Raw genomic sequence first — 25138 nt, forward strand, 5'->3', positions numbered from 1 at the left:
ATGTTTATTTCCCTCAAAACTTCCTTCAACTTTCCTTTTTGTTTCTTGCAATTATAGTCATAACATTAATTTGGGGAAATAAAACCTGTAAATGGTTGATTTCGAATTTTCTCAGGTTGCAACATCAATGTAAAAGACATCCACTGTAATCCTTGGATTCAGATGAGCTTGCATTTTAATTTGACTTTAAAGTCGCTGATATCGTCCTTGTTGCTCAACTCTGCTTGGACAAAATGTGGTTTCACTTCAGGGCCGGCGGTTCCCACATTCCCGCTCGTGTTTGTTATTACTGCAAGTCAAGCATGGCGCTTCATTGGAAAGGAAAAATAACGTCTGATGAGTGTTCAGTGTGTGTGTGTGTGTGTGTGTGTGTGTGTGTGTGTGTGTGTGTGTGTGTGTGTGTGTGAGAGTACCGAGGTGAAACTGCAAGCCCAAGAATGTGGAGGGGTTATGACACAATTAAAGCTCTGTTAAGGGAGTGCAGCATTGGCAGGCATCTGACATCAGGTGCAACGGACACCCAACAATAAGGCATTCTGAGCCGGTGAACAGATCAATGTCATGTGTACCGCTTATCGTGCACGGGGCCAAATGCTTCACTTGACGGGCACTATGGACACATTAGACATTCATAATGGGCATGAGTCATAAAGGTCAGCTTGATGAATTCCCCCTTTAATTAGCTCGAAATCGGTCTGCTTATCCTCCAGGGGCTTCGATCTGGATCACTACTGTTTCTGTCCTGATCCGCTGATCGGATCATCAGGTGAGAGACGGTTTTATGGGCTGTAATGATGTTAAAGCATCCAACCACTACAACAGATACCGTACCAGTGAGATCAGCTTTTTGCTTTCTCTCAACATTTGCCAAAAGGATCATAAATCACACTTTTTTCCACAACCTGGGCCCGTTGTTCCAGACAAATCCGGAGGCAAACATTTAAACTTCCCATCTGACTCAGACAACTATAGTTTCATACGCCTCGAGTTTCTGACCAATGCACAGCGCAGGCTTCACATTGTTGTTTCTCTGACAGTGGAGAAGAAATTCTCTGGCACCAAATGAAAGCGGAGGGGAGGTCTCGTTGGAACATTAGCTATTCATGCACTTGTACTCCCCTGGAGGGACGGGATCAGGAATCCCACCCGTTTACCAGAAGAAGGCAACGTCTGAAGGAAACCTATCCAAGATCTGTGGGATCGGGGTGGAGCCCTTTTTTTTCTTTCACTCATTTTTTTTTCAAAGTAAATCTTTCTTTTCTACAGTGGCATTATCTCAAAAAGTCTCTCTCTCTCTCCTTTTAAGGGATTTAACTGCCACTCATATCCAGAGTGAGTGACATTTGAAAGAAACTGTCGATGGGAGTTTGAATAGAAATACCTCTCAAATCTCCGAGGTAAAAGTGGCCCCACACTGAAGGACAACTTGTTTTTCCTTTTTCACCCACAAAACATTTCTCAAGCATCATATTCATCATTTTGTAGATAAGTAGATAACATGAGCAACGATTAGACCTTGAGCCAAGACATGATACAGTCTGTAAAGACCTGTTAATACCCACAGTACAATGTGTTCCTCATTAGGAAGATACAGTGGAGATCATTGGAGGTGTACAGGTTCATTATCTGAATCAAAAAGCTGGAGGATTTATTCTGGACTGATTCTAAAGCCCTTTGAATAAAAGTTGCTTGACTTACTTGGTTGTTTTTTGATGCCCGATGTTTGCTTGAACCTACAACACTTACATTTTTAGCTCCACACTGTAAACACATCACTGACTCAGGCTACAGTGAACACATTTACATAGCCGCATATATTGCTAATTGTGTATATCGGCTGTTTGGTGCTGGGCATAAAGTTTGTTTTTGTTTAAAACAAGCGACTACTACAACAACAGTGCTGACGATGACAGTGAATCATCGGCCGTGAAAGCAAAACTTGGAAATACAAGTTGGGTCATGATTTTCTGTGAGTTCACCCCCACAAGTGAGTCTTTCCTTACACAGTAATTTGATCCAAATTTGATATTAAAAAAAGGAATAGTGCAACTTTATTGTAAAGCATGGTGGATTTCAATGTCTTGTCTTGTAATACTTTGTTTGTCTGAGTCAGACATGATATACGATATATTCCCCATGTGATAGTTAGTCATATTCATAAATCACACTCTGTCTCAAGGGGACTCGTGTCGTCCATGTCTGGATTTCTTAAATATCCAACATTACTGCTTCAACCACTTCACATATTCATAAATCCACACTTTGTTATCCAACTCCCAATCCCCAGCCAAACTATCCACATTAAATACCACTTGTCAATTCCCATGATCCCACTCGTGATCGCCCCAGCACAGTGGCTCTGTCTCTAAACACATGTCATTAGAGCATCGAAAACAATGTCCCAGCAGACGGAGAGCCGTAAATCACGCACCCATGCAAACCCAGGAGAGTCCATAAATAGTGTAACACTTCTGAGGGTGAGGACGCCGCGGCCAGCCCCTGGTCCCCCAAGGGTCCCGGGGGCCGGGGCAGTGTGCGAGGGCCACTGGCTCGTTACTCTCTCATTCCTTCTGTGACACTGAGCATTTTTCATCCTCTCATTGGCTTGTGAGTAAATCACAGAGGGGAAACGCTGCCATGAACTTCTCCTCCTGCCACGACCGGTGATGATGGTGGGTGTGTGTGAAAGCACTTCGCAGAGACAAACCAGATGTTTGGGTGGAGACTGTGTGTGTGTGTGAGAAAAAAAGGAGGAAAAGAGATAAGGACAGGAAGAAGGTGGTTGGGACAAAGGATGGAACAAGAGAGTGTTATGACGGAGAAATCTGAACTGATGTTATCCCAGATTCTTTGATTTGACGATGCTTCACCTAAAACAATCTTTAGGAATTCCCCCCTTTAGTTACAGTTGTATTAAGCGCAGACTAATTTCATACATCAGCTACAGCCAGCATGAGCCTCATACAGGTTACCAGACCATGTGAATTGATACATTTAATCCCCTCACTATTGTAGAAGGGGGTTCAAGCACGGTCATATAGTCTGAAGGGGTCAGGCGGTTGTGGCAAGTGTGTTTCTGTTAAACCCCCCATGAGTGAATCTATTTTCTGAGGCACCTCTGACACTCATCTGGACCACAACAATGTCTCCATTCTCCTCTCGGCCTCACGCTTGGCTGGACCCTCTGAATACGGCCCAGGGTGAAATAATCCATAGCCTCTGAACCCCCACCACGCACTCGCATGCCTGGAAACACACACATGAATACACATGTTGGCACGTAAATGGTCACACGTGTTGAGTCTCAGTGAAATGTACACACGGCCGCTTTTGGAATTTGTTAGCACTCGTCTGCAGCCAAGAGACGAAGCAAATGAAGAAACGTGATGATGTCACGTTCACACAGAGAAGCACATTGAAACGCACACATGCAAGAGGGGAAGGACCGACAATACACACACAATGCACAGGGACAGTAAAGCTCCAACATCTTCCAGAAGACAGGGAAAGAAACTCTGAAAACTTAAAATAACAAGGCTGCCCCCATGTGGAGACTTTGAAAAACTACACAAACTTTGCTCCATTTCTTTTTCACACTAAAATACTGCTGTTGAGTTGTGTGTTTTCTTACTGTCACTTGTGATTGTGACCCACAACTGACTGGGACATAGAATTCTTCAAACTGAAATTACATGAAAACATAACAGACCCACAATAGGGTCCAATGGACTGAGAAGTTGAGATCTTTACTAGAGTTGGTTCAGTTCAGTTTTAATAATGTATTTAATATAAATCAATTTCTATATTTTATACTGCCCGCCAGCCTGTTGCCCTGAACGGCCGTTTACATTGAAATATAAAAAGTGACTGATTATTATTCATTAAATGATAAATGTACATCATAATCACATTTGGTGGAAACTAATCACAATGAATAGAAATAAACCCAGACTCTGAGAAACCGTCTAATTAAATGATTCAATTCTGATAAGGTGAACGGACCATAATTCATTAATGCCCAGAGTAAGTTGTCCCAAAAGAAAAATGCACAATTAATTCATATTGAATTTTCTCTGAAATTCTTACAAGTTTGAATTTCTTTATCATTTTGAGCTGCTTGCACTTTGCGTTTTTCATAAATGTTGAAGTCGGCCAGGAGCCTCCAGTGTTTTTAAAAGTAAAACACAAACCTTGAAACTGCATCAATGACCCGCTTCCTTTTTTTGAGATCTTTTCTTTTCTATCTGGATTCCTTGGCTTCGAAAAGATTTTATTTAATATTTTTCTAACATTGGCAGTTTAGCCTATTTGAAGATCACAGAAGCCTGAAGCTTGATAATTTAGTAAATATAAAATGGTAGATGAAACGTTCCACATGATTAAGTTCCTAGAGGTCTGAGATTTGTCAATTAATGGGAACATGGTTTCTGGAATGAGACTTTGTTATTAGCTCATTTAGGATGATTACATTTTTTTATGATTTTTGTGTCAACTTGCTTCTCAAAATGGAAAACCACGGCAACCAAACATTCATGTAAACACTTTATTCATTCACTTCTCTTAGATCAAAGCCCCTTTATACCTACAGCAAATAAAACCATGACATTTTGGTACAATTAACAAAAGCTGAGCAAAAAAAAAATAAAAATAAAAAAGTACAGTGTATATAAATTTAATAGCAGTTATCACCAATACAGGTCAAAACATAAAAAAGACCCATTTCTGGAGTCCAGTCTGAGCGTGGCCTCGTGTCCCACTCCTCAATGTCCAATCCCTTTTTCAAAATGTACATATAGAGAAGCTGCACAACTAAAAATCTTTGTAAAATCAACTAAATCCGAGAGTAAAATAAAATCAACAAGGCAGAGTGTGTGGTGGCAGTCAGCCTTTTATGAAGGCATCAGAACACAGCCAAATAAATATTGAGGCGGCAGTTAAGAGGCCACTGGTAGAGTGACAGAAAGTCTGGACATGTTGTCAGCAGGAAGCCCTTCCTCCTAACTCTGGTAGACACAGCAAACGTGGAGGCCGCTAACTGAGCCTGAGGCAGTGAGTCCACTGAGGCGATATGGCACAGCTAGGAGAAAAGTCCAACTAGACCCACTCAGTCCCTGGAGCAGCTTGCAGCAAATTGTTTTCCCCCCGATGTCCGAGGCTGACACTCAGGATACGTCTGTGGAAAAGAACGAGGGAAAGAAAAAAAATCCAGATTAATATCAGTGACACATTTCTATGGAGGACGTGGCTTTAAAAGGTGTCACTGTGAATGTTACAGGAATGAGGGTTGGTCCTCTGCAATCTTTCATCTCAGTAAAAGTACACTCAGTCCTTAACCAGATCTCACGAGTATCTGGAGGATATTCAAACAGATTGTGTGTATTGTTATATTCATCTGGACTTTTGGCAAATACCCTAATACTTGAGTTGTTTTTAATTTCCCATGATTGTGAATCTCTTTGGCTCAATTCCCGTTCTTTCTAATGTGCTATAAAAATAAATCTGACTCGACTATTGTCCTCGTGTACACAGGGCAGCCAAGCAAAACAAAGTACTCTCACTGGAGCACTTTTATTAATCAAAAGATGAAATAACACATTTAAGAACCATGTTCTCTCCAACAGGCTGGAATAGGATTTGATTGTTTGCCAAAAATAAGTTGCAGGATATTTTGAGAGATATGCTTACTTATCACATTTCATGTTCCTCTTTGTTATTCTATCACAGTTGAAATGAAGTTTAAAGTCAATCTGCCTCAGTCTGAGGGCGACACGGCGGCGCAGTAGTTACTGGGCCCTTATGTGTGGAGTCTGTATCTTCTCCTCGTGCCTGTGTAGGTTTCCTCCGTGTACTCCAGTGTCTTCCCACAGTCAAAAGACATGTAGGTTATGTTACATTGCAATCTGTTTACTTCAATCCTACGTACGTGTCAGCCCAGCGATAGACTGGCAACCTATACCTCACCTCTTGTCTGAGGTCAGCTGGGATCGGCTCCACTCAAAGACCTCAAAGGATCAGCCGTATAGATCATGGATGTCTCAGTACAACCATGCACGTAAGTGGATTCAATAATTTGGGGATCACGAGGATGCACCACAGTTTGGTTTCATGTCATTTATTGTGTTGTATTTAATGCTCTTTAGCCACATCTTTGACAGCAAGCTACAGTCGGCTCTGGGAAAAATATGAACACCAGAGACGTGCATACGAGACCATTAAACAGCAACAAGTGTTTGACAACAGTAAATGTACTCACAGCTAGCAGGCTGTTCTCCGAACCTTCTCATCAGTTGGTCGTGTGTAAATTTAACGAAGGCATCATATTGCTCTGTTGGAGGTAAAAATATTTATTGGCATAAATTGTGGATTAATCAACGCAAATATTATTCTGTAACCTGTTTAAAAAGTAACTCATACCCGCGAGCTTTGTCGTCAGTAACTCGTCAAACTCCTCGCGGACTTTGTCCTCTCGCTCTTTCAGTAGTCTTTCACAGATCATTCCAACCTGTCTGAGGGAAAACAAAGGCTGCTCTTTCCTGGTGGGAGACGAGGCACCTGAGGACGTACCTGCCAGGAGAATCAATATCCAACAGTCGATTATTCAAAACCATGCAACTTTTATCAGTCTCATAACATACCCAAGCGGGTATGGAAGAATGCTTACGGCCAAAAGATATGTATCATACATATGTGTTTTTCATCCATTTCAAAGGGCCCTTGTGTGCTGGCAATTTTAACTGAATATGAGGAAAACAGATGTTCAACTTGAGCCTGTTTTTTTTTTTCTTTTAACTCTACACAGAGTAAAGGCACTTTTGGTTAATAAATGAATCTCAAAGCCTGCCTAGATGGGCTTTCCAATAAGAGCAACATAACACATACTGTGGAGAATCACTAGCAAATATCTGAATCTATCAACCCTCCTGTTAAGAGCTTCCTCCACCTTTGTTTTATTTAGAAAGTGGGGGAAAAAAACAATCACATAAAAGAAAGTGAAATTTAAAAAAGGGAGGAGCAGGTGTTTCTCCTCTTCCTCCTAAACCCCCGGGAATTCCCATGGTTTTTGAGAGGCTGGCTAAAGCCCCGGGAATTCCCATGGTCACCAGCAATTCAAAGGTTTAAAAAGAAAGAAAGAAAACTTCCCAACTTTTATGTTTCAGAATGGACGGATGTCAGTGGTTACTTGGTGTGAAAAATGAGCAAATAGCAAACAAGGAGCCAATATCACACTGAATAACACAAAGTGCGACTCAGTCTGAATATCTTATGAGTTTACATTACATGTACATTTTCACAACCAACAACTGAACCAGTTGGTCACAATATTTCTGTGACTTCGTGAGGTAATATGTGAAATAACTGGTTTTATAAACTACATTCTTGAAGTTTGTGGCTATGAATCACTATTTTACAAAATGGTGGACAACTTTTTACATTACCCTTTGAATAGTAAACCTGAATACGATGGGACTACCTGGTAGTGCAGATCCACTGTGGATGTTCTGCGCGTCCAGAGGACAGCAGCCGTCCGCCTGCTGCTGGAAAGCACTGTCGAGGTGTCGCCGTTTCTGCAGCCGCTTGTACTCTTGCTTGATGTTGTGTAGAATTTGCTCTGAAACAAAGAAATGCATCCGTCCCGTTATATAAAGTGACACCGAGGACGCCACGCACGTACGGAGACAAAGACCAGGCACAATTCACAGATTGTATAACTGATGCAGCCAAGAACATCATGGCTTGTGACATTTAAAGAGACGTCCCATTCAGCGAGGATCAAATTCTGCAAGATCCACTGATGACTTTCAACAGCAACGCAATTCTATAGGTTACCTATGACTTCTATGATTAACTTACATAAAACCCACTATACACTAGTAGTAAGAGTCAAAGCAGTTCAGTACAGAACTGGGCAATAAACAACAATAATCTATGTAATTTACACCAATAACAATACAGCAAAGGTTCCACATAGATATTGATATGTTGCATTTGAACCATGAGGAGATAAAACATAGTTGATCCATCTCAGATTTGTATTAAAGATTTTTGTTTATCAAGTGATCTCTGGTCCAACTAAGGAGTTTAAACCCAAACCAGTCACAAGCAAAACCGTCGTTAAACTTAAGACATTCGACATTTATCATGATTGTTGTCTCTACACAGACTAATATGATTGTTTATAGTATATTGTACAGTCCCAGTTCATAAACCGTGCTATAGTTAATGCCGAATTCACAACGAGGCTACAAAGATTCACATTACATAGTTTATAACGCGTTTATAGACAAAGAACATTAACTCCAGCAGCGTTTATCTAACTTTGCCAGTTTTGAGAATGGAGTTTGGTTGGACCCACACGACACCGACATGCTAACACTACGATGCTAGTGAACCGAGCAGACGTTTAGCGGTGGTTTAAATGTGAATCGGTTATTTGAGCCGACGCGTTGATTTTAAAAAGTGGCTCTTCTACCTGTGGTGAGTCTGGACGACACCTCCCCGAACGGCGAGGGCTCCATCCGGAGGTACTTCTGCGGCGAGGACACCGGAGACATGCCCCCGGCGCATCGCCTCCTCTTCGGGGAAGCCGGGTTCATGAGCGGGTCGAAGTCCAGGCTCCTTTTCAGCGTCGCTCCGCACGCCATTACAACGAAGCACGAGCGAAGAGCGAACAGGACAAAAACAAAAAGCTGCGCTCCCCTGTTGTCTGGTCACTTCGCCACCAGGGCCACGGTCTGCGCTGCTAATGCTAGCTGTCGGTAGCTAGCGGCGGTTCCGGGGTGTCGAGAGAAAAACACACTTTTATTCGTCTCTTCGTCTCTTGAGCCGATCGATGTCCCCGAGTTTGAGTCGCAGGATAAATCTGAACTCAAACTGGATGAAGAGATTCAGGTTAAATGTTGTATTTACTCTGATGATCGTAGATTTACCGTCACTGCCTCAACAAACCCGACGCTACGGCTGAGGCTTCGCTTTTATTACCTTCTAGTTCGATTAGTGTGCGCATGCGCGAGAAAGCCTCTCCCTGCCGGTACTTGTAGTTTTTACCCCCATTGGCGTCCGTTCATTTTATCAGCTTGATAACTACATTTCCCGAAAAGCCAAGAAAACGTAATTTCTTTTCAAATTTGTTTTGTTTGGAACAACCCTCCAATAATCAATCACGACCAAGTTTCAATTTCACATCAAACTTCAACACAAAAACAGTTTCTGTTTCACGATGAGATTCAAACTAAAATGTTTTCTGGACGATATCCGCATGAACACGTGTTGTAACGTTTGTTGCTATGATCACATATTTAATTGTTATCCCAATTTAGCCTTTGATCAGTTTAAAATCAATATGCATTGGAATTAATTATACTCCCTGGAGAAGTTATTTAGTCTTTGGGCTTTTAATATGATTTCTAAGCAGTAATGTTGTTTATCATCAGAATTTAGGAACCAAAACTCTTGTTAATTTTGAACATGGTTGAACTCAGACATATTTTTGTTTTAGAAAACATCATTCTGCCTGATAGTTAGACTTTATGTGGGTTTGTAAGATAAATACTTTGGATCTTCTTCTTCTTCTTTTTCTTCTTCTTCTTCTTCTTCTTCTTCTTCTTCTTCTTTTTCTTCTTTTTCTTCTTCTTCCTGATGATTGGAAGTTTCCTAATTTGTAAAAACTCCCTGTCTGGCCTGGAGTTTATGATTTGAAATGAGTTCACATAGTCTGTGTTACGCTTAAAGTCATGACTGAGACGTTTCCCTTAAATCAGCAGTTCCTCAATCACTCCTGTATACACACATATTTCAAACTGTGCAAACCTGAAGAATTGGTAATGTTACTAGTTTACGCTTGTTCTAAAGCAAAGCCAAAAAGAATTATATCCATGATGATATACTCTGATAAAATGTATTTTTGTTTCTATAGCCTGAAAAGTCAACCTGGAAAGTTCACCAACCCTATTGGACAATCTGAATGGTATTTTTTAAGATCAGTAATAATGTTAAATTGAGACGTGTAAGTGCTACAGGCTGTGGAAAACATTTTGGTGCCAGCTACTTCAACTGTAATTCTTTATTAAATGAGTCGGCTGCATATTTAGTTTTTTGTCAACCTTTATAAAAATGTTGAAAATGTTTATTACAAGTCCAGGTTGATGTCTTCAAAATGCTTGTTTAGTTTGATTTTACATTTACCTTCACATAAAACAAAGAAAAGCAGCAAATGCTGATGAACTAGAGTTTAAACTGAGTAATGTTCGGTCATTTTCGCTTGAAAAAACAAACTAAATGATTCCAAAAAATGTGTTACCGATTAAATTTATTTCGGCCCACCAATCAACTCATCAATTCCGCTGTGATCTCAACCCAGATTGTTTATCCAGGAATGATTTCCAGCTCTAATCGCAGCCTCTCACACATGGCACAGTAAACCTGGCTCACGACTCTCTCTGTACTCCGGAGTATTTGGTGGATAAATGGACAAAATCCTTTTGACATCTGTGTGAACAGATGTTGCAATTTTCCCGATTCCCTCTGAGCCAAGAGATGAAAAGATCCGAGCAGATGTTGCTATCAGAGGATGCTGCGGCTACATGAAGTAATCACAGCAACAAAGCCAGAGAGGCCCTCTCTCAGTGGAGAGACTGCCAATAGTGACTGACTGTGTTGGATCTTTCACAAGGGGGCAGTAAAACATCACTTGTGGCCTTTGTCTGGCCGTCGCTCAGGGTTAGACAGTTTCCTCCTGTTTCCCACCATCATCACACAATCAATCAAAACGAGCGCAAGCGAAATGACAACCAGCTGTGACTTTATTCAAAAGTTTGATAACAGCAATACTAAAAACACTCGACTGATTGTGATTTTTATTTTTTTTCATAGATTCCTCATTATGCCAGCACTGTACAGAAGCCACTTTGACATTTTGATCTTCAATAATACGAGAGGCAGCAAGCATACTGAGTAACAGCGGTCTGGATAACTTCACACCTAGATAAATGCCTACAGAACAATTGTGCTGTGAGAGATTTTTTAGATTAAAACGTAATACATCATCATATTAGAAATGAAAAGAAAAATCACATGTTCTTTTGTAAGGTCAGTTGTTGATTCTCCGCACAGTGCGCACACAGACTTCCACTCTGCCACTGGAATCACCCTTGTGTCTTTGTTTGGATAAGAAACTCAACAGCAGACATGTTTTTTATTATTATTCAGAGTTACGTCAAAAGTACTTCACTAGGCCTGTGCATGGGCTGCTTTTGTTTTCCAAAACGATGTCCCGCTGCAACAGTAGCACTAAAACAACCCACTGCAATGATCCAAAAGGCTCAGGGCTTGGAAACATATCACCAAGGTATCACACACACACACACACACACTCACACACACACACACACACACACACAAACACGCATACACACACAAAGGTTGAATCCAGTAAAATCCTACATTTGATGACAGCAGAAACCACCTCGGCTCGTCACAGTAGTGTCCAGCACACTGTGTCCGAGTTCGGTTTGAATGAATGTGTTCAAGTTTTGGCCAAAAGCTTGCTGTCGGTGTCACGTTGGCTGTGTCGCTGACCGAGTGGATTTGAACTCTTTTATTCTTGCAAGAAAAACACTGTACAGTCGTTAGGTATACATTTGAACAAAGACACGTTACTCCAAAAGGTCTAACAGCAAGCGAGTAAAGGAATGGACAACAGGGACGATCGTCACTCTGCCACAGAAAATGCCGTGTGAGATTTCACACAACTCGTAAGCTGTGAATTCTTTTAACCTCCATCTCCTGTCAGTAGATTTTATTTAGTGATGGTGGTAAATACGTTTTATTTTTTCATATCTTGAGCATAAATCACCTCTCGAAATCTCTTTGCCACTCGCCGAGTGTTGTCAGAAGAAGTACAAAATGTTAATGACAATCTTTTTTTTTTCTTCCACATTAGCTCATAGAAATGTTTTTACTCAACATTGTACATCAAGCCTGTAGAAAGTCAAGGCGCAAGGATTTATTTTATTTATGGCGCAAGACACGTGTTAAAGTCTAAATGACACAGTAAAACAGCTCTAATCAAAAATGTCAGTAGCCCCTTATCCCATAAATGAAGATGTGTGGTTTTCAAAACCTGAATTCACAGTACAAAAATATAATATGCCTCCACTAACTGGATATCATGAAGTCTTATGGTAGTCTTTAGAATCCTTTCAAATTGTCCTTTCTGTGACCTTGCAATACCATTTGGCACTTTGGCACACCATGTACTCACTCACAAACATAATAATGCAACCACTAAAGCGTCTATGTGAGGATGTAAATCAATACTTTCAGGAGAGGATCTTTTGTCTTTCTCTGGAATATCTAACTTCTGCATCCTAGTGTTGGATGACATTGTTCGGGGAGGATGACATTTACACAGTCTCCCCAGTGATGGCCAATTAGACAGCTTCTGCAGAGGTTTCAGTTGACACAGACATTGTTACTTTGGCTATTTTCACAGTGGTCTTCACGCAGCTCTCTGCAGCCCTGTTGGCAGAAATGTTGGCGTGTCTGTTCTGGCAGTCTGACTCCAGGCTATTGTCCAACTGCTGGGCACTGCCCCTGCAGGCGTGGCAGGAGCTGAGGAAGGCATGCCGCATGTCCTTGCTCCTCAGGGCGTAGATGATTGGGTTGACGGTGGAGTTGAGCAGGCAGAGCATGCTGAAGAATGCAAATACTGTCTTGATGTCATTGTCCATACTCCAGAAGAGGTCATAGACCATGATGGCGAGCACTGGGCCCCAACATATGACCAGCACCACCAAGATGAGCACCAGGGTCTTGGCCAGGCGGATGTCCATGCGTGTCTGCTCAGGGCGTGTGGTCAACACTTTAGTCCCATCTGCTGAGTAAACAACGAGGCTCTTCTGGGAGGTTCGGCTCAGCATGCGTACAGTGTGGTGGTGTGCTTTCCACAGGATGTACATGTAGGCGTAGATGATGAAAAGAACCAGCACACTGGTTACACCGATCCAGAACATCAGGTAGTTCTTATCAATAAGAGGGAATAATTCTGAGCAAACAGAATTGAGACGTTTACAGTTCCAGCCCAGCAGAGGTAGCACAGCGATGACAATGGAGATAGTCCACATCATACAGAAGGCTATGACAGCCTTGGTCCGTGTCACGATGCGCCTGTAGGCGAGAGGCCGGTGTATAGAGATGTAGCGGTCAATGGCCGTGAGGAAAAGGCTGCCCACAGACGCCGTGAACGATGCCGTGACCCCGCCCAGCTTGAAGAGAAAAACATTGGGGCTGTCCTTCCGGTGGAAAACATGGAAGTCCAGAAAGCTGTAGACAAAGATGACACTGCCCAGCAGGTCAGCCACTGCCAGGCTGCCAATGAAGTGGTAGGACGGACGGCAGCGGAGGGTGCGGGACTGCAGGATGACGCAGAGCACCACCAGGTTCTCCAGCACCGTGAAGGTACCCAGAGTCAGAGACATCACAGCCACAGCCAGCTGCTGACTGGGAGTCAGGATCATGAAACACTCCATGTCCATAAAGTTCTCCCCACATTGTATACTGTCAGTCTCATCTCTGCTCCTGTTGCCAAATAGGTCTGTGGCATTGGTGGGGAAGAACGGGATGCCCTTGAGGATGAGCTCCTCGTCCACAGGTACTTTGTCTGGGAAGGAGTTGCTGCGGAAAGCAGATAAGGGCTTCTGCAGAGAGAAGCCGCCCTTGAAGTCTACATCATTGGCGGGGTTGTCGTAGTTAGCGTCGTTGGAGCCGAGATACTGTAAACCAGATGTGATAGTCCGGAAGGTGGTGTCAGCCACACCATCCAGCACAGACTTCATGGCTGTGTCTGAGAGTAATACTGCAGTGGAAAACCTACAAATTGATGAGAAACATTTCAGACCTTTCTTTCAATCTGAAAATGCTCATATTTAAACAAATAAATAAATAAAATCCCACACATTTGATCTCAAGATATTTTTGGATAGTATATTTGCTGTATCTAAGTATCTACCTCGAACGTAAAATGCCTTTGCAAATATTTAGAAATGCAAAATTCCCTATTGACAGTTTGTACAATGTTCTTTTTTACTGAGTTCATGGATTGGACATGAACCACATCTGCTCTTCAGGAGTCAGTGAGCTCATAAATACTTTATTCCGCTCCCTCTGCCTTTCAACACATGAAATTATTCATCACTGAGCTTTTAAAAACATAAAAAGAAAAAAGGTTTAGAGCCCAAAAAACACCTGTATTGACTGGAACACCGTTGCAAAAGGAATCTAAAGGCTAATTTCTTCTGTAAAAGAACATACAGTAAAACAATAAAATGCTGAAATTAAAATGATCTTATTTCTGTAACAGTAAAGAGATGATGCAATGTATAGATGCAATGTGCAGTTATTATACACGACTATATCTATAACAAGAAGCAGAAATCCGCATATTAAAAAGGAGGAAAACACTTTCCTGCTGGGTCAAACAACACAGGGTTGAAAACACAAACATATACACAATAAAAAAAGCCTCGATTAAATATTTTAAAAGGGAAAAAAAGTGCTTCTTTACCTTACATAATTTTCCCAAGTGCGCAGAATCGCCCTTTATCGCCGCGCGTTAATCCAAGTCAGAAGCGCATCATGGAACCAGCACAGATCTTATACGAAAACACAGCCAAGCAGCGGACTTGTGCTAAAATGAAAGCAGTGCGTTCATAATGAGTGGTTTTCTATATTTCAGATTCTGTTTGGAACACAAGTTTTTCAAATGTCTGCAGACGCGTCCTGGTCTTGGAGCGCGCTCCTGCTCCGTGGCTCCAGTCGGATGCTGCTGCTGCTGCTGCTGCTGCTGCTGCTGCCGCTGCCGCTGCTGCTCCACAGTCTCTCCAGCCTCTTTCTCCGTGTGTTCACACTTATGAAGCTTCGCCCCCTTCAAGCCCCGTCACGTGTCTCCATGAAGCTTCATCTTCACCCAACCCATGGAGCTGTCAAGTGCATAGGAACAAGGCAGACAACAGAGGTGGTGCTGATGATGGTGGTGGTGGTCGTTGTGGTGGTGGAGGCTTAAAATAAAGGGTCTGATTTTAATTCACAAAGCTGCTCTTTAGTGGATGATGCGCTCAGACAAAGAAGAAGCACGACGCATGAGAATAAGATTGAAGAGCAGCTTAGAATAACCACCTCAGATACTCATGAGGAATTACACGTTTTCTGACATTTTGCTGGAACCAAAAAGCTGCATTTCGTTCAAATAAAGTCTCCACGTGAACTTCTAATGCTTCTCAGAGGTCACAGACTCAATCCACAGTCAGTGCATGTGTGTTTATCGTGTGGATCATTAGACAGAATTGAAAATCTCCCAACTACCTCATGGTTTTGATGCAGCAACCCTTCAACCACGCCTGTTTTTTTTACCTTTCAAGCTTTTTTCTCCCTCCTGATATTTTCTGATCCAAACCAAAGCAGCCGAGTGAACGTGAGTCAGTGTTTATATTTGGAAAGAACTGTGAAAGAAAAGAAGGTTTAAAAAAAAAAATCATTTGCATACTTAAAAATAAAACTCAGACAATACTGAGAGATGATGAGACACCACAAAATGATTCATACACATTATTTTCTTCTTCTTCTTCTTCTTCTTCTTCTTCTTCTTCTTCTTCTTCTTCTTCTTCTTCTTCTTCTTCTTATTATTATTATTATTTTGAACACAGACTTCAGGATAAGCCAGCTGGTTATCAGCACATCCAGCCAGGCCACCAAATTAAATGAAAACAGATTCAACCCACTGATCATGAATGCTCTAATTTCCATGTATTCATCTGGCCACATCCAAGCAAACGTTTTAGTGATGTGTTGTTTGATTTGTCTCTCTGTCTAACACAAGGGCAGAATCGGTGCCGGCCAAGGAGGCAGCGGCTGAGTGGTGTCATTGTTGAGAGATAAATCCGAACAGAGGCGTTAATATGATATTTTGCCTCGGCAGAGAGAACATGAAAACCTTGTGCTACTGAGTTTGAGGCCACGGCTCTATCACTCACGCACGTCAACGTCCACAATGAATAAAATGTTCCATGTCACAAAACGAGGAGACATTTATGGTGAAAATGACAAGAATATGAGAAAGGAGGAGTTTCAAGTTCATTTTCACTTGAAGCTTAAATTGACGGCTGGCAGGTTGTCAGTGTAAGCAGCTGACTTAAATCTTCCTCAAGCTGATTCTTATTCATCTTTATTCAAACCGTGTAAGGAGGTATCATTTACAGTCGTGATCTGCCGGAGTAGATAAGGAACAAAAGCCGAGCTGAGAGTGATCCAAAATATAAAGCTCTCTCCCTCGACTGTTGATAACTGATTAGCTCCAGCAGATAAATATCTTGTTCTGTGAAACATCAAGAAGGCGAGAGGAGAAAAAAACTGCGGTTTGCTTCCAGTGCTCGGGGTTTCTTGGATTACACAGAAACTGGGAGTAATGATCTCCCAATCACCAGTTTGCCTCGTAAACCCTGGAAGGAAAACATCACCTGCAGATGCACTTTCAATGTTAGAGCATCAGTCTGTGATGTTCCCGTGCATTCTGGGAGTTGTGCTTTGATCATGCGGTGTATAGTTCACTTTTTCATTGTTAACTTCGACATCCGTGTCAATTTCTGCGTTCTGTTCCCTCCAGTTCTAAGAATATCTGCAGACAGGTTATGAGTTAGGAGTTGTTAACTTTATAGGCATGTACATGTGGTCTGTGTGGTAAGCCAGTGTTTCTATGATTGTGTATCTGTCATTTTTTATCAGGAAATCCATATCTCTACTCCCTCTGTTAGGAATTATCTTTGTAGGCCTATTATGTGTCAGTGTCCTTAAAATTAGAGGAAAATAGCCTATTTCAAAATACTATAGAGGGACTCTATCAAAGTTTGTTTTTTATCAATGAAATTTTAGATTCAGGAAAACTGAAAAATAATCAATGTACTAGTTCCTCCATATGATCTGGGGCTAAGAGTGTGAATTATGCTAACAGCTCTGTAAGCGTATACGAGGTGATGCTTTGAGCTAAAAGCTAATATCGGCACGTCAACATGGTCTTATGGACTATGCATAAAGAGTCAATGCTAACATGCTGATGTTTAGCAGGCATCATGTTTATCAAGTTCTTCATAATAGCATGCTAAAATTTGCTAATTAGCAGCTTGGGGTGTGATTAATTATTACGTCTAGAAAGTATTCAACAAATTTAATTATTGAGTTGATGATGGTGGGGAACTAGGTGAAAGGTCGTCCTGAGGGAGACTTTAATGTCCATACAAAAATCTGGCAATCCATCTAATAGCTCTTGAGAAATTCTTAGGTGGCAGATTAACCGACCGGTATTGCGATCCTTAAACAGGACATTGAAATGGAACACCTGCCACTTTTGTGACAGTTACAAAATGTAAAAATGTCTCTATTATTCATATTATTTGACAGCATGTGGAAATGTGCAAGGTCTCCTTATATCTACACGAACAGCAATTTCTTCAGAATGCACGATTAAGTATTCACATTCATTTGATTGACAACTGGCAGCAGCTACATGTGTCTCTGTTTCTGCAACCTGGGTAGCTACAAGCCTTCATGTCACCCGTGTGCAGAGTAATTGATTATGTTTTTACGCCTGCTTAAATGTATGCTGCACCTCTAAATATAACATACATCTGCCGTAACCCAGTTGCCAGCTTGGTAAGAAGCATCAATCTTAACCTAAAAATAAAAAACACCTGCTACAGCTATTACCAAATGTTCCAGCAAGAGATGTCTAACATATCGTTCTGATCCCAGCAACTTCGTAATATCCACCACATGGAACCGTTAGACATCAGGGTGGTTTCGCCAAAACTGACTGTTGTACTGTGACAGTCTTCTCTGACTTGTTTGGCAGGCTAACCTGTGACTGAGCAATGAGTGACGGCTAAAGTAAAGCTCGCGGCCATCTGCGTTTCAGTTGTGGTACATGACATTTTGTCCTGCAGTGACTCACTTTGAGTCCACGGATCTGAGAGAAGAGCTCAGGGGAACAGAAACTGCAGGAGAGGAAAGAAGTCTTATCAATTCTAGTTTGACTAAGTGTTTGTCCCCTGAGTGAACTGTCCGGGGACTTTTTGTGTATATCTATCGTCTACATGTGCAGTAATGAGGTGTATTATACAGTGTTACAAGCTGTTTATCTGGTGAATACTCGTCAAAATAAATTGTATCCGTGACAGAATAATGTCCACGTTAATTGGTGTCCTAGGTTATGCATTGTTAATGAAAATTATGGCAAAGTTTAACGCACCCAATAACATGGACTTCACTGGACTAGAGCAGAGGCCAGATTGGCAGCAATGGTCTTAAAGGTACAGTTTAGCTATTAAAGCTAAACCTGGAGAACTAGGTTAAGTGAAAATAGAGAATACTCAAGATGAATTAATCATTGGGATTCTAGATCAAACGTTGGGAGGAGCAATGAGATGGTGAGACAGTCATGGGAAGTTATAGTTGCAACAACCTAGGCTAGACCAAGACAGGGAAAGACAGAGCACCTTCAAGGTATTGGACTTTTTCAAGGTGAAATCAAATCAGAGCACATCTATACATCAGATTTTATTTATCGTGGAATTAAATCTATTCCATTAAATCTACCAGATAAAACTCAATTACAGTGATCTTTAAAATGGACAAAGTGCAGACACAGAGCTGGAAACGAAGTGCAGCATCATCAAGGACTTTGAGGAACCAACGGAGGTCCCGATAAGAAAACAGCAGAGGCGAGGATCTGTAGTGACTTTAAATGGCTGAATGTGGCTGTGAGGAGGGGGAGGTTAATTTGGGATCCCACAGATGACATGCTGCCGTGGCTGGCTGGATCCTGCATGCTTTCCCTGCTTGAAGAGGCAATCAGCTTTTTGAAAATTGGGCAAAAGAGAGTAAATTAGCCAAATCGACCTCATATTGATCATGGGGAGATAGTGTTTCAAATGGCTCCCATTTGGGATTTTTGGATGATATCCTTGTCCATGGCAGGGATCCTGGAGACTGCAGGCTTGAAGCTTAATGACAGACAGTGTTGGCTGTGCAAAAAAAAAACGACCCACCTACGTAACTGCAAAGACAGAGATGACTTCCATTTGGGCCTGTGAGGCACTTACCTAATGTATATGGTCTAGACAACTTCATAGTTCACCGAGACCACAAACCGCCGGTTCCCCTGATCGACAACAGAGACCTCGACACAGTTCCCTGGTGTGCTAGTGCCTGCTCATGCGTCTGATGAGATACAGCCCCACTGCAGAGCATGTGCCAGGAAAAACACTGACAGCAGCAACACCCTCTACAAACGCCATTACCAGTGATGCAGCATCTGAGGATGTGGCTCCCCCAGCGTAGCCTGTGCTAAACCCCCATGGTGGAACAGATTAAACAGCATCGAGCATGGACTATGAGCTGCAGGTGGCGATCCAGAGTGTGTGAGCAGCGTTCCAGTTCAAGTGACAGCATACCCCCAATGGAGTAAGAAACCTGTGATCCTCAAATAGACATGGGCTTCGCACCTACATCTCACACAGCATGAGAGGTGACGTCCTCCGCTGTGTGCGACGGTCCGGGCTGGAGACTGAGATCCAAGAGCTGGTGACAGTGACCTGAATGTATATAGACCAGACCGAAGCTGCTTGTCAGAGTCCATTTTCTGGAACTTTCCCCGTCAGCCTTTTAGTTAAATGTCCGGAAAATGTGTCAGCGAGCTCACGTGAGAATAAAGCAGGAAAGTTCCCCCTGTGGATGGGCATGTTAATGACGATTCTAATATAAATATCTCACAATGAAGAAGAGGTGCCATGTACGTAGAAGACAGCAACGAATATGTCAACAGCAAAGAGTGTATACACTTCTACAATCCTGGATGAGAAGCAGATAGGAATTCACTCGGGACTCAATACATTTTCTGCGCGTCTGAAATCTTGTCTCTTTCCTGCAGGTTGTTCCGCACTCAAGGCTTTTTCAAGGAGGCAGCTCTGACCGACAGAATCTACAGACAGAAAGTCTCTAATGCACCACTAACAACCCAATCAATGAGAGGTCAACTAAGGTTGAACACACAGGATTCTTGAACTCACCTAAACCTTGTTTCCCTCTGGTATTCCCCTAATCGGACTCTTGAAACCTCTGCTCTCCTTTGGAAACACGAGAGTTTAGTTGCTCGTGCTTTTACTAAATAGGCCAAACCAGTGATTAAGGTTATCATATGGCAAACGTCTGAGTCAGCGCCATCTGAATAGGCGTCATCAGCTGTAAGCAGATACTTTGGTCTTTTTCTGCCAGAACGCACAAGCTCATTTTTCACATGTGGCACTTTCCCATGGTTCCGTGTGAAAAGGCTGAGAAAAACTATAAAGACAAATGACCCATTGTCTTCCGGCTCCATAAAGGAACACAACACAGCAGTAAAGTCTGTGTGTTAATGTCGCAGAGCTGCATCTGCACCATCGCTCCGTGACAAATGATTCCACTGCTACAATGAACTATGCTGAACTTTTGCTCAATTATATCAAACAACGGACAAACCTCGGCAATTATGATGCATAGATTGGATGAGCTTCAATCTCACCTGTGTCAAATTGTTGGTGGGAAACGACGTCTCCATTGTCCCCCTGAAAGCCGCTGTAATTTCAGACGGACACCAGATATTGAAGTGGTGTCTGGGTTTGCTCATGATTTTATAGATCGGATATTTTGTTCGTTTTCATGAACGAGTCAAATGACCTTGCATCAAAAAGCTAAAATATAATTGGGAGGTTTGCTGTGCAGGTGAAAGAACAGTATTTCAAGTTTAAACTTTTAATGTTTTCCAAGGGGCAGTTTGATCAGCAGCAACTCCTGTATTTCTTCATGCACATGTTTCTTTTGGTAGGTCTGGGTAGATTTGATAAATTGCCAACGACAGCACTGCAATGCACTGATACTCTCCTGTTGAGTATTTGCAGTATACACTTAAATGATCCTGTCTGGAGACAGTGCATATTTTTAAGCATAAATGCACCCAACATTTGGTTGCAAGTGGTTAAACAATATTTATGTTATAGTTTATAATATAGGTCCAGAAATATACAGTAAGTTTATATATATGTACAGTATTAAGGTTCAATGTGTCCTATTTGTCGGTATATGCAGTGTTTAATTATATAGTGCATTTTCATTCTTCATAAAGTAATAAGTCAAAGTGGAAGAGAATCATTATGGAAGTGAAATAGGAACTAAAATGCACTCCAAGCAGAAAAAAGCATTTGTTTATCTCCCTGTTCTGCTAAACTTAAACAAAATGGAAAGAAGTCAGGACGTCTCACATCAGTGAACAGCGCCGCGCTCCGCTGCCGCATGTACAGAGATGATATATCGTCCCCACACACATTTTATAAATCATAAGACACGGCCCCTAATGTGAGCGAACATTTGCACTTTAAGCATAAAATCTCTAATCATAGAGAAAAGCCTCATGCCTACTTTATCTTATGGAAGGTCGTACATCCTGTAATACGAATGAAAGAGGCACGTGAGCAAGGCATGAACATGGAAAACGGTTGAAATGTATTTTCACTGGCAGCTTTAAGGAGAACTGTTTATCTTGTAAGCTGTTTTTTAGAATTAAATGAACTGTTGGCAGTTTTTAAAGCATTTAAGAATTGTTCAACTATGATTGTCTCAGACTAGAAACAGGGAAATCTACAAGCTTAATGTAAAACTGATGTATGCAAGATGGCAGTGTTCGTATCAGGAATATTTTGGCTTCATTTCTAAATAGCTTCATTTAGGAGCTCCTCTGGAAATGTTAAAACTGTGGAAGCTCAGTTCCTACTGGCGATTACGATCATGTGATGTGACCAAAAGCTCCAGAACAGCTACTAAATGGCCCTGGAGGCGAGATCATGTTTGTCCACCTCTGTTTCAGGGTTAAGAAGAAACTTTGAAACTCAAACTTGTGCATCTTGTTTTATCAGAATATTGGAGTCTGCTCACTCAGAGCTCCCACTGAGAAAAACAATTTATTTTCTACCCTAAGTATTTGTTCTGCATTTGGAGATTGTAAAGACAGATTTTCGCTTGTGTTCTGTTCAGTTCATTATTTTTTTGTAGAGTTTGTTTCTCCTGTTCCATCTCGTTTTATTTGTTTGCAATATGAGACTTTAGTAACAAGCAATAAGTGCAGACGTGATGGCGTAAGACATATGTCGTCTCTGCCGTTTATTTTGTGATATTTCGTCCTCCTGCCTTCACCGGACCATGATCCTCCTGGGGCACTACTAGGCCACTTTTTGCGTTTCAGCTCGACACAGTTCAAATACGGATCAGATCTTCACCTCTGAGTCGGCCTGTCACGCAGGGGCCGAGCAGGACAGCTGGTGAAGACGCTTCCTGCTCCAAGGCGCTGACAGACTGGGAGCAGACCTCAGGGCAGACCCGGGTCACACTGGAGGAGGAGCACCGCTTCCCATCTGGACCGACGTTGCCCGAGGCTCCAGCTCATTAGATCTCACCAGTCGCAGCGATACTTTAATGAGGATCGGATTTGTTAAAGAAGTTTCACGTTCAAGTGCTGCCGTTTAATCCGTGGATACACAGAGATACACAGGAGGCCTTGATTATGAATTCACCTTCAAAACACAGCAGACATCCTGGGTTCTTTGTCGTGTTATAACAGTAACATTCAGGATATTCGGGTCTAACACACAACTGTTCCTCTTCTGCTGCAGTGTGATCTCTGTGCTGTGCATTCGCAGATGATAAATTACCCCTGAGACTCTCCTCGGGTCGCGACAAGCTTTTAATGGCGAATGAATAAAGATAAAAACCAAATATGTTCAGCTCTTCCTCCCGAGGTATCAGAACGTAATCTTAATATTCGAAGCAGTAACATTTGCTGATAACATCTCCACTGAGAGGGTTTATGTTGAAGCTATAAAAGTGATTTAATCAAGTTTTATTTCCACTTATAATGTTTGTTTGAAAGAATCTCACTGCGGCAAATAAAATGTATTCAATTGAGAGAACTGCACTGAAAATGCATCAGCAACTTAAATCACTTTTTGGCTTCAGACACTTTATAATGAAATTTTAAATTAAAATCTAAGTGCGATATCGTGATACAATAATAAAGTTAGAAAGAAAAAAAAGAAAATTATGAACAGGACAGAGACAAGAAATTGAAAAATAAAAAAGTTGGGTTCTTGCGTTTAAGCTCAAGCGAGAAAAGTCCTGATGAAGCATGTAGCTTATAATAATTAAAGATGTTTTTCATTACTGCTGATTAGGTCATGAATATTTAATTTTGTAATGAAATGCTTTTTGAGATAAGATTGGAAACGAAGCTTTGAGGGTCTTTAAAAGAACATCAGGGAAAATAAAAGAAGAAAACTGGACCTTTAGGGCAAAACACAAAGAAAAAATTAAACACAATTTTCCTCCACTAAGGTTCTGTTGTCATTTCTGTCCATTTGTTCTCTGTTTGTCAGCAGGAGATGGGGCTTGATATTCAGGCGACTGATTTCAATGAGATTGTGCAATTTGAATTTAAGGGAACTGAGCGCATGCCTCTGCTGATGTGCTATCATCTTCCTACACAGGAGAACATTACACATGGACACACGGGGAGACGCCAGGTGAATTATAAACAAAAATGTTAAAACCCTTCTCGCTCTGATGGGATTATCATAAAAACCTAAATGGAAACAGGATGATTGCAGATACAAAAAGAAGAATTTACAATTCACCGCATATTCCGACAGCCGACCTGTGAATTCAGTCCAGATTATAAAGTATTTTCTATTGTTTCAAACCTGAAGAGAATAAAGAAACATGAATGTCCTCCAGAGCTCACAGTCTGACCTGCTGTGTGCTCGTACCTGCCTGTGTGTGAAGTGCAAACATCACATCTCTCCACTGAACTGGCACGACTGCCTCAGATATGCTGTTGGCATGACAACCAGCGAGGATTGAAATGACGAGTCACATGACACGGCCAAGGTTGAGCGCAGACAAAGCCAGAGAACATAATCATTTTATTTTTTCTTCCTTTTTTCCACGAGGAACAACTTCACAACAGACAGCGTCGCACCAACAAAGGGGCCAATAACAAGATGTTCTGTGCCAATTATCCCAGGGACATCCAAGGGGGGTGCGGGGGGGCCTCCTCTGCTGCACGGCACGGCCGAAGTGGGTGTATATTCCAGCCCGGCACATCGTGATCCCACAAGTGTTGGTGAGCCGCTCACAATCGCTGCGGAAACAGCTCCTGGAGGAAAGGTGAGGCGAGAGGACAGAGAACGAAAGAGAAATGAGTCGAAATCTGTAAACACAAGGCCAAGCCTGGGCGTCATGGCAACTGAGTCCCTCTGAATGAGATGTTGGTGTTGCGGCGTCATGTTTGCCGAGTAGCAGGACCCCAGGACGCACATGGTCACGGAGAGCTGGTCCCAGCGAGAGCATGAGCACTGAGGGGCTGCGGTCATTCATACTAGACTCTCCTCCACCCGTCCCCCGAGAGTTCAGAGGACTCAACCTTCACTGAGACAGACCTGCAGCTAGAGAGATACAAGGGTCGGCTTTCTTTATACCTCCTATTTACAATTAGCTTTAAGTCTCGCAGGAAATCTGTTGTTAATTGATATGTTTGTGTCAATTAACAACAGATTTCATTTGATCACGCTCCGTAAGATCTACTGGAGAACGAGGATGACACTCTGTAGAGCTCGTACCTAAATTCAGTCGAGCTGCACCAACCTGCACAAACTCATCGATATTAGTTCCCTAAATGTGACTGATTTTCTTCAACAACATTAATCGCTTCAGTTGCTTTTGCGTAATTTCTTACAAACCAACAAACAAACAAACAAACAAACGGACAGTCGTGGAAACAGAACCTCGTTGTTGGAGGTATGTGCTGTGCAGAGAGATGTACAAGAACATTAATGGGAAGTGCTGGTGTCTATTAACTGGGAAATGTGATACTATTAAAAATGCATTATGTTTATTCTTTCATACAATTAGATGCATGTTGCTAAAATGCAGGAAATGTATTTTCTATTCCAGGAATATACTGTGTACATGTGAATGTGTATATATGTATATGTATATGTGTATATGTGTACAT

The 25138-nt window shown here is 41.9% G+C and overlaps 2 protein-coding genes across 3 annotated transcripts; both read right to left on the reverse strand.

The window, feature by feature from the left end:
- Positions 1–4529: 4529 nt before the first annotated feature.
- On the reverse strand, positions 4530–8991 carry LOC118099767 (akirin-2). Its single transcript, XM_035144526.1, has 5 exons — positions 8471–8991; positions 7472–7609; positions 6415–6564; positions 6254–6325; positions 4530–5173 (listed from the first exon to the last, which is right to left on the reverse strand). Exons 1-5 carry the CDS (start codon positions 8640–8642, stop codon positions 5163–5165), a joined length of 543 nt encoding a protein of 180 aa, XP_035000417.1. The 5' UTR covers positions 8643–8991; the 3' UTR covers positions 4530–5162.
- A 1790-nt stretch (positions 8992–10781) lies between these two features.
- On the reverse strand, positions 10782–14889 carry cnr1 (cannabinoid receptor 1). 2 transcript variants are annotated; one of them, XM_035144310.2, is made up of 2 exons: positions 14566–14889; positions 10782–13866 (listed from the first exon to the last, which is right to left on the reverse strand). In XM_035144310.2, coding segments are annotated over exons 1-2 (1440 nt in total). In that variant the 5' UTR covers positions 14568–14889; the 3' UTR covers positions 10782–12428. The 2 variants fall into 2 exon arrangements, with proteins under 2 accessions (XP_035000201.1, XP_035000202.1); XM_035144311.2 differs by having other exon boundaries at positions 14561–14889.
- Positions 14890–25138: the final 10249 nt, after the last annotated feature.

Source organism: Hippoglossus stenolepis, chromosome 20, assembly GCF_022539355.2.
Source record: "Hippoglossus stenolepis isolate QCI-W04-F060 chromosome 20, HSTE1.2, whole genome shotgun sequence".
NCBI lineage: Eukaryota > Metazoa > Chordata > Actinopteri > Pleuronectiformes > Pleuronectidae > Hippoglossus > Hippoglossus stenolepis.

Excerpts from the sequence above, each read along its gene's own strand:
- LOC118099767 (XM_035144526.1), bottom strand. The coding sequence starts at position 8,642 with ATGGCGTGCGGAGCGACGCTGAAAAGGAGCCTGGACTTCGACCCGCTC. Across the intron at positions 7,610-8,470 it reads GTCGTCCAGACTCACCACAG|AGCAAATTCTACACAACATC; the intron begins GTAGAAGAGCCA and ends TCTTTGTTTCAG. Across the intron at positions 6,565-7,471 it reads CAGTGGATCTGCACTACCAG|GTACGTCCTCAGGTGCCTCG; the intron begins GTAGTCCCATCG and ends TTCTCCTGGCAG.